General features: G+C 38.1%; 1 protein-coding gene across 2 annotated transcripts in view; it reads left to right on the top strand.

Moving 5' to 3' along the window:
• Positions 1 to 16,657, top strand: part of LOC126629089 (putative receptor-like protein kinase At3g47110) — a 169,721-nt gene that overhangs the window by 28,473 nt on the left and 124,591 nt on the right. The window contains exons 1-2 of one of the 2 annotated variants that reach the window (XM_050298977.1): positions 10,578 to 13,380; positions 13,498 to 13,909. In XM_050298977.1, coding sequence (XP_050154934.1) covers positions 10,683 to 13,380; positions 13,498 to 13,909 — 3,110 coding nt within the window. In that variant the 5' untranslated portion in view covers positions 10,578 to 10,682. Of the gene's footprint in view, positions 1 to 2,170; positions 2,649 to 10,577; positions 13,381 to 13,497; positions 13,910 to 16,657 lie in introns of those variants that run through there. The other variant, XM_050298976.1, reaches the window with a different exon arrangement.

The raw sequence follows: 16,657 nt of genomic DNA, 5'->3' as shown, positions 1-16,657 counted from the left end.
ATTTTTTTTATTGGTTTGTTGGATGTCAGCATGTGGGACACTTGAGTTTGAGTACCTTTGTCTGATCCGATATGATAATGCGATGTTAATTTAGGCTATAATGATGAATCTGTGTTTAAGATTTTTTTTTATGACGTGTGAGGCATTAGCCATGATTTCATCTGGGCAATTACGAAATATTAAAAAGTATCCTCTCTGCTAAGGATAACACACTCCTACGGGAAGTAGACATCGCAATATTTTGCAATCTGATTACATGCTTTTTTAACATGAAGAGAAATTTAATCTGTATTTCAGAATTAGTGGTCTTCTTGATGTTCAACTGTAGGGAATTGGTTCTTGAAATTGTATTTTGAAATTAATGATCTTGATTCAGAACAGAAGGACTAATTTCCTTCCTAAATTCCACATGTATGTAAATAGTATCGCTATTTTATATAAAAAAAAAGGTCGTACCCAGTGCACAAGGCTTCCGCTTTACGCAGGGTCTGGGAGAGGTGAATGTCGGCTAGCCTTACCCCCATTTTATGGAGAGGCTGCTCCCAAGTCTCGAACCCGAGACCTACCGCTCATGGGCGAAGACATTTGTCATCGCACCAAGTGCGACCTCTAGTATCGCTATTATATATATATATATATTTATTTATTTACAAATCTTACATGTTCTAGTTTCTATACGGTTTTGAAACTCACAACATAAGAGACCTTTGTTTTCTATATTGATATATTTCCTAAATATTTTAAAGATCCGCAGCAACGCCCTGGCACTTTTTCTAGTCTTACCTACTTTGCATGAACCTTCCAATACAGTAGAAAACTAGCTAGTGGGGGGTCTCTACGTTTTACTTTCTGCTTTTTATGATAATTCCAATACAGTAAAACGTCAATGTCTTATTTTTTCGTCAAGAACCGACGTGTAAGTTACTCGAGGAATGCAACACTTATCACATATATTTGTATTATTATTTCTACCGCTTTTCTAATAGAGGTTTGTATTATTTTGGAAAGGCTCCATCTCAGCTCAATAATCTTAAACCTCTTGAAAAGGTTTCTCTTGTTAATGCATTTGATAATTCTAACTTCTTTTTGTAACTTATTTGGAGAAGTTTCATGAGATCGACATTTTTTTTTACATGTTCGGTAATTTTTTTTTTGGCTTAAACCTATATGGTTAGTAGTAATACATTTTTCAGTCATGGCATTTCGAAGGACAAATTTTATTTTTGGGATTTAATTTAGATTTCGAATCCATTTGCAAGAAATTTTGTTAGATTAGTCTCCAAGGTGTGGGAGCAGGCATATCCAGATTTGTCTGTATGAAAATATGAATCAAATTCTTAGAGAAATTATGTGGAGTATAGTTTTGACAAATCAAAGCTAAAAACCGCGTTGATCCAATTTTCTTTCTATTGATTTACAAGGCTGTGATGTCTATTAATTCCCTAGTCTTAATCTAACAGTGAAGGGCATTTGTTTGCCCTCACAGACTATCAAAGCTGTTTGTCGTGTTCCCCAACCCCGTCAACCACAGCATGCCAGCTGTGCAACCCAATTCGGACCCTGAAATTGACTCCATTCTTTGCGTCAACTAACAGTTACATAAATATCCAGAGCTTCATTTTGCAGCCTAGCTAAAATGGAGTTCTCAAGTATTCATATTAGCATTTGGCTTATTTTCATCCAACCGCTCTTTATTCTCTCTCTTTTTAACTCTGCCTCCTCCTCGCATTCAGCGGAAAACGAGGTGGATAGGCTTTCCTTGCTTGCCTTTAAAGCTGAAATCGTGAACGATACCTTGGGCATCCTTAGCTCTTGGAATGAATCCCTCCACTTCTGTCGTTGGCCAGGCATCACTTGTGGCCGCAGACACCAGAGAGTTACAGTGCTCGACCTCCAATCAAGCGGGCTGGCAGGCCACCTATCTCCCCACATTGGAAACTTGAGCTTTTTGAGGGCTTTATACCTCGCAAACAATAACTTCAGCCACACCATCCCTCCAGAAATTGGTCGTTTGTTCCGCTTGGAAAGACTACTCCTTGATAACAACTCCTTCGATGGTCATATTCCATTCAACATATCACGTTGCTCTAACCTCCAATACCTACGCTTAAATGGCAACACTCTTAGTGGCGAACTTCCAACTGAAATTGCCTCATTGTCCAAGCTTCAGGTACTTGGTTTAGGCAAGAACAATTTTTACGGGAAAATCCCACCTTCTTTTGGGAATCTTTCTTCTCTTTCGAGGCTATCTTTGCCTCAAAATAATCTCCATGGAGGTATTCCAAATAGCCTTGGCCAGTTGAAAGGCTTAACGGGTTTTTCACTGGCTATGAATTATTTGAATGGTACCATCCCTCCCTCCATATACAACCTCTCGTCAATTCAAATCATTTATATGTTTCAAAACAACCTTCATGGAACTCTTCCACCTGGCTTGGGCCACACTATATTTCCAAACCTCGAAACATTTGTTTTCTATGCCAACCAATTCACTGGACCAGTACCAGCTTCAATCTCCAATGCCTCAAACCTTTCAAAATTTGATATCGCATTCAATAAGTTTACTGGAAAAGTGCCTAGTCTGGCACGCCTGTCAAATTTGTCTTGGTTTGAACTTGATGAAAACAATCTTGGAAATAATGAGGAAGGTGACTTGGATTTCATCTCTTCTCTAGTTAATTGCACCAATTTAGAAGTGTTATCTATCGGTACCAATAATTTTGGAGGAGTGCTGCCTAAATCTATCAGCAATCTCTCAACAAAGCTCAAGGGAATATATTTATATGAGAATCAGATACGCGGAAGCATTCCCGTCGGGGTTGGAAATCTTATCAACTTGGAGAGACTAAGCTTTTATGCGAATTTATTGGCAGGCACTATACCGAGTTCAATATGTAAACTGAATAAGCTTTATGGCCTAGATCTACAAGCCAATGAACTGTCAGGTAATGTTCCATCATCTCTAGGAAATCTAACTTCATTAAGCAATTTGTATCTATCTAGAAACAAGTTCAATGGAAGCATACCACAAAGTCTCGGAGACTGCAGGTTTTTGATATATTTGGATCTTTCCCACAACAATCTTAGCGGTCCATTTCCAAAACAAGTCATCAATTTACTTGTTCACTTGAATCTATCTAGAAACCAACTTACTGAATCCATTCCTTTGGAAGTAGGTAACTTACAGCATCTTGTTTTCTTGGATGTTTCTGAAAACAAGTTATCTGGTGAGATTCCACAAAGCTTAGGGAGTTGCACAAGTTTGACGACTCTGTCTCTGAGAGAAAATTTATTGCAGGGGACAATTCCTAAATCCTTGAGCTCTTTGAAAGGAATTGAAGATTTTGACCTCTCTCACAACAAATTGTCTGGCATAATTCCCAACTACTTGGGGAGTTTCCCCTTCTTGCATAATTTGAACCTCTCATTTAACGATTTTGAAGGCGCAGTACCAATCCAAGGAGTTTTTAAGAATGCAAGTGCGGTATCTGTTGTGGGAAACACACGGCTTTGTGGAGGTATACCTCACTTAAGATTGCCTAAATGCATCTCCAACCAATCTAAGCGCGGGTTATCTCCTAAGCTGAACTTAATTATCTCAGTTTCCTGTGGGGTTGTCGGCTTGGTCTTGGTGTTGTCACTTGCACTTCTTTATCGATCAAGAAAGGCTAGAGCGCTCAAGTCCACTTCAGGATCATCACTGGGGGTTTCACTTTTGAAACTGTCCTATGGAGATCTCCTCAAAGTAACTGATGGGTTCTCTGCTTCGAATCTGATTGGTTCTGGAAGTTTCGGGTCCGTATACAAGGGAGTTCTCAATCAGCATGAAGAAATAAATGTTGCGGTGAAAGTACTCAATCTTCAAACTTCAAGAGCTTCTAAAAGTTTCATATCTGAATGTGAAGCCCTGAAAAGCATTAGGCATCGAAATCTTGTCAAGCTACTGACTGCTTGTTCAAGCATTGACTTTCAAGGAAACGATTTCAAAGCCCTGGTGTATGAGTTCATGGTGAATGGAAGCCTAGATGAGTGGCTGCACATATCAGCTCAAGGAGTAGATAGGCCAGCCAATCTGCCAAAGAATCTGAATCTCACTCAAAGAGTTAACATTGCCATCGATGTAGCGTATGCTCTGGATTATTTGCACAACCGCTCCCACATACCAATAGTTCATTGTGATATAAAGCCTAGCAACATTTTGTTAGACAGTGACATGACTGCTTGTGTTGGTGATTTCGGTTTAGCAAGGTACCTCCAGGATGCTTCTTGCCCATCTCCTTTGCACGAGAGCAGTTCCAATGTCATAAAAGGCACCATAGGCTATACTCCCCCAGGTAAATTTTCTTTTGTATATATTTTATTTGTGCTTCCAGTATGGTTTTGTATATAGCATGAGTTTTTTGAAGTCACACATAAGAACAAAGCTATGTTTTTGTGCATATAACTTAAGAGTATGGAATGGGAGGCGAGCTGTCAACATATGGCGATGTGTATAGCTACGGAATACTGTTGTTGGAGATGTTAACTGGCAAGAGGCCGACAGATGACATGTTTAAAGGTGGTATGGACCTGCACAATTTTGTTATAACGGCTCTACCAGAACGTGTGGGAGAAATATGTGATCCACTACTTGTTCAAATAGAAGAAAGCAGCAGCAGTACTAATCCCAGAAGTAATAGGGGGAATCATGCCCCAAATGATCAAAGAAAAAGGGTTGTGGAGTGCTTGACTAACATTGCAAGAGTAGGAGTTGCTTGTTCTGTAGTGACGCCGAGAGAGCGAAAGGACATGAGCAATGTGGTAGCTGAATTGAGTCTAATAAGGGATGTGCTAACTGGAACTAGGATGCCCAGAGAGAATCTGTGATGACGACCTAAGTAGTGAGTAATGATACCCTGTTATCATTAAATAAAATCCCATGACAGTGCTTGAATTTTGCATGGTGATCTTCTGAATGATGACGAGGAGGACTGGAACAAGTGAAGTGGATTTTCCCGTTTTGCAATTTCATTTTGTATGTTTTGTGAATGATCTTAATTTGTAAGATCATCTTTATGTTTGCTTGGAAATTTGAAATTTGTCAATTTAAGGTTGGTTCATGTTCTTATAATTAAATTATGCAATTTTAAGTTTAGAATTTGTCAATTCAAGTTTGGTGTGTGTGTATATATATGTATATATATGTATGTATGTATGTATGCAAGCCTTTTCGTACACAGCCTGCAAAAATAAACGTTAAGCGCACCTCTTGCATTGTTAATAAATTTACTCATTGCTCATTTGGTGGTTTTGGTAGCCCAAGTATCAGGCCGGGTAGGCAGAGAAATCTTATTTTTGGGAGTTTGGTTATGGCGTATTTGGTATCGTACTTAAATGTTTTCATAATTTTTTAAAATATTTCTTAAGAACATCTTTTAAGAACAATTTTATTTAAGATTCAAGAACTTGTTTGGTATGAGATTTAAAATGGTTTAAAAAAATTTAATTAAAAATAAAAGGAAAAAAAAAACCTACAACAACTCCCTGTGGATTCGAGCATTACTACTAATTTAATTAGATAGATAGAGAGATCCAAAGAGAGGGTCGCAAGCGAGGGTGAGAGAGAAAGAGAAGAGAGAGAGCTTAGAGATGGGCGTGGATCTCGGGCGGGTTGGGCGTGTTGCATGGTCAAACCAACCCTAACCCAACCTTTATAATTTGGGTTGGGTTTGGGTTCATACGGGTGTAGTCAGGTTCAGGTTTGAAGTAGGTTTAGATTTATTTGGATTGTGTTCGGATTCGCCCATGGAGTTCAACCTTATAACACATTATTTTGCATAACTATTCAAATTTTGAACCAAAAAGCGTCAATATTAGTTAAAATTTTATTTACACATCATCATTTACACAAAAGTTAAAACAAACAACTTAGAGATCTTACCTCTCTTAAAGTATTATCTGTAGCCAATTTTTGCATGGAGATATTCCAAATAGCCTCGGACAGTTGAAAAGTTTATTATTTCCTTCCATATACAACCTCTCTTCAATAGAATACTTTTCTGTCACGGAACTCTTCCTCCTGGCTCGGATCACCCTTTATTTCCAAACATAGTAAATATTGCTTACAATGGAAACCAATTTCCAGAAATGTTTTGGAGGTTTAAAGATTCAGGAATTGCACGAGTTTCCAAAACTGTTTGGGAGTTGCATGAGTTTGAGGACTGTCTCTGAGAGGTAACTTATCGGATGGGACAATTCCTTAATCCTTGAGTTCTTTGAGAGGGGTTGAATATTTCGATCTTTCTCGTAGCAACCTTTCCGGCAGAATTCCCAACTATTTGGAGCGTTTCAAGTTGCAGAATTTGAACCTCTCATTACAATTTTGAAGGTGCAGTAGCAATGCAAGGAATTTTAGAAAACACAAATTTAATTTCTAACATGGGAAACACACAGCTTTATGGCGGTACACCTAATTTAAGATTGCCCTTATGCTTTATCTAAGAAAGTACTACTTCTTAGGCTGAAAATATTCTCTCAATTGCTTGTGGGGTTGTTGGATTGATCGTAGTGTTGTAACTTGTGCTTCTTTGCCGATCAAGAAAAGCAAGAGAACTTAAGTCAACTTGAGGATCTAGGGGTTTCGCTCTTGAAATTGTCTTATGGAGATCTCAACAAGACAATTCTCAATCAGCATAGGAAACTACCGACTGCTTGTTCAAGCATCGATTTTCACGGAAACGAGTTCAAGGCTTTGGTTAACTGGTTCAAGGTGAAAGGAAGCCTAGAAGAATGGCTGAATCGGTCAATTCAAAGAGTAAACATGTCAACCAATCTGCAGAAGCATTCAGATCTTATTCAGAGAGTAAACATTGCCATTGACCTAGGGTCTGCTCGGGATTATTTGCACAATCGCTCTCACAGGCCAATAACCGATTAACATTCTCTTGGACGATGGCCTGACTACCTGTTTTGGTGATTTCGGTTTAGCACGTTATTTGTCAGATGCTTCTTCCATACTTCCTTCACCTGAAAGCTCTTCGAACGGAATAAAAGATTTCATTAATTTTTTGAAGTTACACTTAAAGAACATGGCTTTTCTTTTTTGCGCAAATAAATTATAGAGTATGGAACGGGAAGTGAGATGTGAGCTTATGGTGATGTCTACAGCTATGGAATTCTGCTATTTGAGATGCTGACAGGCAAGTGGCTGACAGATGACATGTTTAAAGATGGTATGAACCTACACAACTTTATCATGATGGCTTTGCCCAAATGTGTGGAGGAAGTATGTTATCCACTGCTTCTTCAAAGAGAAGAAAGTAACACTAGCACTAAAGCCACATACAATGCGGGATATCGTGCCCCAGATGATGAAGGACAAAGAGTAGAGGCATGCTTGATTTGCGTTGCAAGAATAGTAGTTGCTTGTTCTGCAGTAATGCCGAGAGAGCGAATGGGCATGAACAATGGCGTAGCAGAATTATGTTAAATACGGGGTTAGCTGACAAGAAACCAATTGCAGCAATTAACAAGTTTTTGATTTTTAGATAAACAATCAATTTAACAATTTGATAACAAATTCTTGAAAACTACCGAAATCAAAACCACAACTTCCACTCAGTTTCTCCGCAACAGAAATATCAAACCAACCCAAAACCAACAACTTTCAACAAAATTGCACAGAAGAATCAAAATTTAATTGCTATACCCTACCTCCTCCATTCTCTGAGAGCCAAGCCCTCCTCAGGCAGCATCTCCGACGGAGGCGGCAAAGTAGGATCGTCGGACACGCCAAACCCTCCATCAAAGCCCTGGCCGTTTGATTCGGCGTAGATCGACGGAGGAGAGAAGGCCTCCGACGCCGGGTGAGTGGCGAAAGCGTCGTCTACGGTGGAGCCGTGGAAGATTGGGGAATCCGTGGCGGAGACCCTGAGCGACTCGGAGTCGAATCACTGGGAGGAGGGTCTGGGGTCGTAGCCAACCGTCGTCGTCGAACGGGCGAGTTGAGCCGGTGGTCGGGACCGAGTCGTCTTCGGGCTGAGGGAACGAGGCCATGATGCACTGATGAGCGAAATGCTCCCAAGGGCAAAACTCACGCAGGAAGAACATCGGCACGCTTTATGTTAGGCTGGGCCGACTCACTGGGCCTTCATTTGGTCCCTGACAATATCTGGTCCAATGTTTGAATTCACTTCCCTCAAGCCCGCTTCCGCTCCTCGATTCGCTACCCAGAAGATCAAGTTCTCAAGGTTCGATGTTTCCTCCTGAACTTCTTCCCTCCTGCTCGATTTGGATTGGAACGAAAAAGCTCCAACATGGGATCAATTTCTTCCCCCTCACCGATTATTTATTTCGGTATTGCATTCATATTGGCTTTTTCATTTTTATTAATTTTGGTTATGTGATTAGTGATTATTGTTCGTCATTTTATTTTGGGTTTTTCTTTCTGTTGTTTTTAGGGTTTTCTGCTCTGCAAATTTCGATCAAATTGTCTGCATTTGAATTATTTTGTAATTATCGTAATTTATATCGGGTGGAATTGGCCTTTCTATTCTCCAAAATCTTTTTTAGGAATTGCATTTTGCTTAAATTTTGCGAGTTCAAAAAAAAATTGAGACTTTTTCTGATTTTAAATTATTTACACAGTTCCAAAGCACTGTGTGTTAAACAGTGGAATTTTGATTGAGATTGTAGTAATTGCCGTACAAGTTTATACTTTTGTGTGGAGAAACCAGCTGGATTAATAATCATCTTATTTTGATCAAATTTTGCAGTATAAATCACGATCGCGTATTTTTGTTTGTATCAGTGCATGCTATTGCTAATGACCAAATTAATTACGTTTGTTGAAATTTTTGGAATAATTATTTTTTAAATGCCTGATTACTTAAACCTCACTGAGAGAAAATTTTAGGGCGTTGTGCACAGGTAATTGGAGCTACTGCAACGTTTTATCATTGACATGGTTGGAATGTGTAGAAATTTAACGGTGAGGGAGTAAATTTCTATTTAAAATAATTCAAATGACCGTGATCATAAATTCAGTGGCAAATTGATAAAGTAGTCTTGAACCAAATTAACCATCTACTTAGAGATACATTAACAAACATCTGCATGCACATTTATTCCTAATATTGTACACACTATATAATGATTGCCTACGATATTGTTGTTTACCAACTTGCATTCCAAATTTGAAAGATCATCTTTTACCATATGGTGCACTTTTACCTGAGAATGTAGCGTTTATTGTGATTAATTGTTCAGTTTACATGTTTTTTGTGGTGCACCATATGGTGATGCATAAGCTTGAGAGGTCCTCTGGATTTTGGTAGTTGCAAATTTGCAATGATCAAGAAACATGGGACATGGTACTAGAAAATGTGTTTGATGTTGGGATACGATGAATCATGATCGGGTTATGATTAATGCTAATTAATGATATGGATCAAATGCTTGCAATGTGTATTTATGATTGGATTAAAGGAGTTTGGGCTTTTTCTCTAATGAAAGTTATAAAACAAATTGTAATTTTAGGTACTTCACAAGTCAGAGGTCAAGTCTTAAAATATATTTCGTAATGTTTTCAAATAAATGTTTTCAATTTTTGCACTGGGATACTGAGATTTGAACCAGTCCAAGGTAAAAAGGTTGATAACGTTGCACAAGACTGGAACTTGCATAGTAGTTTAATGTTCAGTTCGTGGAGCGAGTAATTTGTTACCGGTACAATTGGTTTCTATTTACATGCCTATCACCTGTTTGATAAAATATACCAGAGAAACACACACGCCCGCACACACGGTTTTCTCAGTTCTTTGTTCTCTGTTTTTAGATGCTTCTGGATTTAGAATTTCATGGGTGAAATGCCTCTGGGCATTGGGTCTAAATTGCAGGTGTGAAAACACAGAGCCAGCAAAGCTTCGGAGAGAGGATGCATGAGTTTCCTAAATATTTCAATGTCTTATTTTTTCGTCAAGAACCAACGTGTAAGTTACTCGAGGAATGCAACACTTATCACATATATTTGTATTATTATTTCTACCGCTTTTCTAATAGAGGTTTGTATTATTTTGGAAAGGCTCCATCTCAGCTCAATAATCTTAAACCTCTTGGAAAGGTTTCTCTTGTTAATGCATTTGATAATTCTAACTTCTTTTTGTAACTTATTTGGAGAAGTTTCATGAGATCGACATTTTTTTTAACATGTTCGGTAAATTTTTTTTTTGGCTTAAACCTATATGGTTAGTAGTAATACATTTTTCAGTCATGGCATTTCGAAGGACAAATTTTATTTTCGGGATTTAATTTAGATTTCGAATCCATTTGCAAGAAATTTTGCTAGATTAGTCTCCAAGGTGTGGGAGCAGGCATATCCAGATTTGTCTTTATGAAAATATGAATCAAATTCTTAGAGAAATTATGTGGATATCGGTATAGTTTTGACAAATCAAAAGCTAAAAACAGCGTTGATCCAATTTTCTTTCTATTGATTTACAAGGCTGTGATGTCTATTAATTCCCTAGTCTTAATCTAACAGTGAAAGCATTTATTTGCCCTCACAGACTATCAAAGCTGTTTGTCGTGTTCCCAATTCGGAACGAAGCGATGCAACCCAATTCGGACCCTGAAATTAACTCCATTCTTTGCGTCAACCAACAATTACATAAATATCCAGAGCTTCATTTTGCAGCCTAGCTAAAATGGAGTTCTCAAGTATTCATATTAGCATTCGGTTTATTTTCATGCAACCACTCTTTCTTCTCTTTCTTTTTAGCTCTGCCTCCTCCTCCCGTTTAGCGGGAAATAAGGTGGATAGGCTTTCCTTGCTTGCCTTCAAAGCAGAAATCGTGACTGAGACCCTCGGCATCTTTAGCTCTTGGAATGAATCCCTCCACTTCTGTCATTGGCCAGGCATTACTTGTGGCCGCAGACATCGGAGGGTTACAGTGCTCGACCTCCAATCAAGCGGGCTGGCAGGCCACCTATCTCCCCACATTGGAAACTTGAGCTTTCTGAGGATTTTACACCTCCAAAACAATAGCTTCAGCCACACCATTCCTCCAGAAATTGGTCGTTTGTTCCGCTTGGAAAGACTAGGCCTTTCTAACAACTCCTTCAGTGGTCATATCCCATTCAACATATCACGTTGCTCTAACCTCCAATACCTTGGCTTATTTGGCAACATTCTTAGTGGCGAACTTCCAACTGAAATTGCCTCATTGTTCAAGCTTCGGGTACTTGATTTGGGCAAGAACAATTTTTATGGGATAATCCCACCTTCTTTTGGGAATCTTTCTTCTCTTCAAGGGCTATCTGCAGCTGGAAATAATCTCCATGGAGGTATTCCAAATAGGCTTGGCCAGTTGAAAAGCTTAGTGATTTTTTCACTGGCTACAAATTATTTGAATGGTACCATCCCTCCCTCCATATACAACCACTCGTCAATTGAAGCCATTTATATGTGTCAAAACAACCTTCATGGAACTCTTCCTCCTGGCTTGGGCCACACTATATTTCCAAACCTCGAAACCTTTGTTTTCCATACCAACCAATTCACTGGACCAATACCAGCTTCAATCTCCAATGCCTCAAACCTTTTAGTATTTTCTATCTCATCCAATAAGTTTATTGGGAAAGTGCCTAGTCTGGCACGCCTGTCAAATTTGTATTGGTTTGAACTTGAACAAAACAATCTTGGAAATAATGAGGAAGGTGACTTGGATTTCATCTCTTCTCTAGTTAATTGCACCAATTTAGAAGCTTTTTCTGTCGGCCTCAATAATTTTGGAGGAGTGCTGCCTGAATCTATCAGCAATCTCTCAACAAAGCTCAGGGTAATAGGTTTTCAAGAGAATCAGATACGCGGAAACATTCCCATCGGGGTTGGAAATCATATCAACTTGGAGAGACTAGGCTTTTCTACAAATTTATTGGTTGGCACTATACCGAGTTCAATAAGTAAACTGAATAAGCTTTATGACCTATTTCTAGATTCGAATGAATTGTCAGGTAATGTTCCATCATCTCTAGGAAATCTAACTTCATTAAGCAGATTGAATCTCCACTCAAACAAGTTACAAGGCAGCATACCACAAAGTCTCGGAGACTGCAGGTTTATGTTATATTTGGATCTTTCCTACAACAATCTTAGCGGTCCAATTCCAAAACAAGTCATCAATTTATTGGTTGACTTGGATCTATCTGGAAACCAACTTACTGAATCCATTCCCATGGAAGTGGGTAGCTTACAGCATCTTGTTTTCTTGGATGTTTCTCAAAACAAGTTATCTGGTGAGATTCCACAAAGCTTAGGGAGTTGCACAAGTTTGACGACTCTGTCTCTGAGAGAAAATTTATTGCAGGGGACAATTCCTAAATCCTTGAGCTCTTTGAGAGGAATTGAATATTTTGACCTCTCTCTCAACAACTTGTCTGGCATAATTCCCAACTACTTGGGGAGTTTCCCCTTCTTGCAGAATTTGAACCTTTCATTTAACAATTTTGAAGGTGAAGTACCAATCCAAGGAGTTTTTAAGAATGCAAGTGCGGTATTTGTTGTGGGAAACACACGGCTTTGTGGAGGTATACCTCACTTAAGATTGCCTAAATGCATCTCCAAGCAATCTAAGCGCTGGTTATCTCCTAAGCTGAACTTAATTATCTCAGTTTCCTGTGGGATTGTCGGCCTGGTCTTGGTGTTGTTACTTGCGCTTCTTTATCGATCAAGAAAGGCTAGAGCGCTCAAGTCAACTTCAGGATCATCAATGGGGGTTTCACTCTTGAAACTATCCTATGGAGATCTCCTCAAAGCAACTGATGGGTTCTCTGCTTCGAATTTGATTGGTTCTGGAAGTTTCGGGTCCGTGTACAAGGGAGTTCTCAATCAGTATGAAGAAAGAAATGTTGCGGTGAAAGTACTCAATCTTCAAACTTCAAGAGCTTCTAAAAGTTTCATATCTGAAAATGAAGCCTTGAAAAACATTAGGCATCGAAATCTCGTCAAGCTACTGACTGCTTGTTCAAGCATTGATTTTCAAGGAAACGATTTCAAAGCCCTGGTGTATGAGTTCATGGTGAATGGAAGCCTATATGAGTGGCTGCACATATCAGCTCAAGGAGTAGATAGGCCAGCCAATCTGCCAAAGAATCTGAATCTCACTCAAAGAGTTAACATTGCCATCGATGTAGCGTGTGCTCTGGATTATTTGCACAACCGCTCCCACATGCCAATAGTTCATTGTGATATAAAGCCCAGCAACATTTTGTTAGACAGTGATATGACTGCTTGTGTTGGTGATTTCGGTTTAGCAAGGTACCTCTGGGATGCTTCTTGCCCATCTCCTTTGCATGAAAGCAGTTCCAATGTCATAAAAGGCACCACAGGCTATGCTCCCCCAGGTAAATTTTCTTTTATATATATTTTATTTGTGCTTGCACTATGGTTTTGTATATAGCATGAGTTTTTTGAAGTCACACATAAGAACAAAGCTACGTTTTTGTGCATATAACTTAAAGAGTATGGAATGGGAGGCAAGGTGTCAACATATGGCGACGTGTATAGCTACGGAATATTGTTGTTGGAGATGCTAACTGGTAAGAGGCCGACAAATGACATGTTTAAAGATGGTATGGACCTGCACAATTTTGTTATGATGGCTCTACCAGAACGTGTGGGAGAAATATGTGATCCAGTACTTGTACAAGTAGAAGAAAGCAGCAGCAGTACTAATCCCAGAAGTAATAGGGGGAATCATGCCACAAATGATCGAGGAAAAAGGGTTGTGGGGTGCTTGACTTCCATTGCAAGTTTAGGAGTTGCTTGTTCTGTTGCGATGCCGAGAGAGAGAAAAGACATGAGCAATGTGGTAGCTGAATTGAGTCTAATAAAGGATGTGCTAACTGGAACTAGGATGCCTAGAGAGAACCCGTGATGACGACCCAAGTAGTGAGTAATAATACCCTGTTATCATTAAATAAAATCCCATGACGGTGCTTGAATTTTGCATGGTGATCTTCTGAATGATGACGAGGAGGACTGGAACAAGTGAAGTGGATTTTCCCGTTGTGCAATTTCATTTTGTATGTTTTGTGAATGATCTTAATTTGTAAAATCGTCTTTATGTTTGCTTGGAAATCTGGAATTTGTCAATTTTAGTTTGGTTCATGTTCTTATAAATAAATTATGCAATTTTAAGTTTGGTATTTGTCAATTTAAGTTTGTTTCATGTTCTTATAATTAAATTATACAATTTTAAGTTTGGAATTTGTCAATTGAAGATTTTGACAAATATTTTTACATTTCTTCTGAGCCTTTAGATTTTATAGCATCCAATGGTCCTAATTAAGAGTGATGTGTGTTGTGAATAATATGTGGATGACCCACATGAATAGTTTGTTACTATTTATGCACAGTATTTTTACTATTCATTTGTGAAAATTTGTAAAGTGAATAGTGCTTTCTTTAATTTATAAAAGGAAGAAGAGAAGATGAAAGTATGATGTTCACGGGAGAGATAGGAAGGAAGAAAGAAAGAGAGAAAAAGAGAGGAAGAGAGAAAAGAGAGGAAAAGGAAATGAGATAATAGAAAGAGTTATATTTGTACTCCTATTATTCCAAATTATAATGAAAGCACCACTGTTGCCCCGAGAACGTACTCCAGTCACACTGACTGTAGAGGAACCTCGTAAATTTTGTGTCTTGTTTCATTTATTCCACTGCACACACCGTCGATTTTACAACAATGTAGAGACTTTTAGTCATTAAATAATATAGTTGATAAAGTGGATTATTAACTAGGGTAAAAGACTGTTTACTACCCTAATGTTTCGTGGTTTTCAACATTTAGTACATCAAGTTTTTTTCGTCTCAGAGTCATACCTAAAGTGTAAATTTTAGGACAGTCTCATACATCCGTTAGTCAAACTGTTAAGTTTTTCGTTAACTGTGACGTGGCGCACTGAGTGGGCGCCACGTGTCATCCACGTTTTTTTTTTTTCTTTTCTTTTCTTCTTCTTCTTCCTCCGACTGCAACTTTCTGCTTTTTTTTTTTTGCTTCTTCCTTCCTTTCCCTTTCTTCCTTCTTCTTCCTCCGAAATTTGGGGAATGTTTTTTTTTTTTCTTTCTTCTTCTTCTTCATCTTCTTCCTCAAAAAAAAAAAAAAAAAAAAAAAACACTTTCATCTTCCCCCAAATTCGGAGGAAGAAGAAGAAGAACGAAGAAGGGGAAGGAAGAAGGAGAAGAAGGGGAAGGAAGAAGGAGAAGAAGGAGGAAGAAAAAAAAAATTGAATCTGGGCAGATTCGGAGGAAGAAGAAGAAGAAGAAGGAAGGAGGAAAGAGAAAGAAGAAGAAGAAGAAGAGGAAGAAAAGATAAAAGTGTTTTTTTTTTTTTTTTTTGAGGAAGAAGAAGAAGAAGAAGGAGGAAGAAGAAGAAAGAAAGAAAAAAAAAAAACAAACTTCCCCAGATTTCGGAGGAAGAAGAAGAAGAAGAAGAAGAAGAAGGAGAAGGAAGAAGAAGGAAGAAGGAGGAAGAAGAAGAAAGAAAAAAAAAAAAAAAACATTTCCCAGATTTCGGAGGAAGAAGAAGGAAGAAGAAGGAAGAAGGGGAAGAAAGGGAAAGGAAGGAGGAAGGAATGAAGAAGGAAAAGGAAGAAGCAAAAAAAAAAAAAAAAAAAACAAAAAAACAAAAAGTTGCAGTCGGAGGAAGAAGAAGAAGAAGGAAGAAGAAGAAGGAAGAAGAAGAAAAGAAAAGAAAGAAAAAAGAAAAAAAAAACGTGGATGACACGTGGCGCCCACTCAGTGCGCCACGTCACAGTTAACGAAAAACTTAACAGTTTGACTAACGGATGTATGAGACTGTTCCAAAATTTACACTTTAGGTATGACTCTGAGACGAAAAAAACATGATGTACTAAATGTTGAAAACCACGAAACATGAGGGTAGTAAACAGTCTTTTACCCTATTAACTAATATAATAAATAAACAAATAAAGATCAAAACTTAAAATGAATAAAAACTGAGAGTTTCGCTAGAAAGGTAAAAACCCTAGAAGCCTATTTGACTCTTGTGAACTCGCATCCAAAGTCTACTACATCTTTGGAGATTGGGGGATGGAGATTTCCCTAAATTCCAACGATTTGATTAACTGTAGAATGTTGAGTAGTTTATTGTTTGCTATTTAATGGTTGCAAAAAGTTAAAAATTGGGTGGAAAACTAAAGTGGTAAACTCTGCAAACATGAAGAAAGATGGTTGGATATTAAAATTTCATGAGGAAAATTGTAATTGAATGAGGAACACAAGTCATATTTTCATGCAGATAGAAGATTTTTTTGGAATGACATCATTCTTGTTTTGATTTCCTTTTTTTATTTTCATGGTAAAAAAAAAAGTATTATATAGCCATGAAGAAGCATTCACTGCATCAAAGACAATGATGAATTTCGTCAATGTCATATTGCAGACCTTTTTGTTGTTGTTGGAGAGTTGCAGACTTAAACATCAAAGGGATCAGGAAGGAAGCTGGATCTATTTTAACTTCACAATATTCCTTTATCAAAATATTTATTTGAAATTTATTTTATTTCCATGTTATTGCCACATCATTTAGTAGTCATCTTAACTTTTAATTAGAAGCGTTAGATGTAAATAAATCCAAGAGCTTATAAAAAGTGTAAA

This window comes from Malus sylvestris, chromosome 7 (genome assembly GCF_916048215.2).
Source record: "Malus sylvestris chromosome 7, drMalSylv7.2, whole genome shotgun sequence".
In the NCBI taxonomy this organism is placed as follows: Eukaryota; Viridiplantae; Streptophyta; class Magnoliopsida; order Rosales; family Rosaceae; genus Malus; species Malus sylvestris.
Note: the sequence above shows the minus strand (reverse complement) of the source record. Positions and strands in the feature narration are given on the sequence as shown.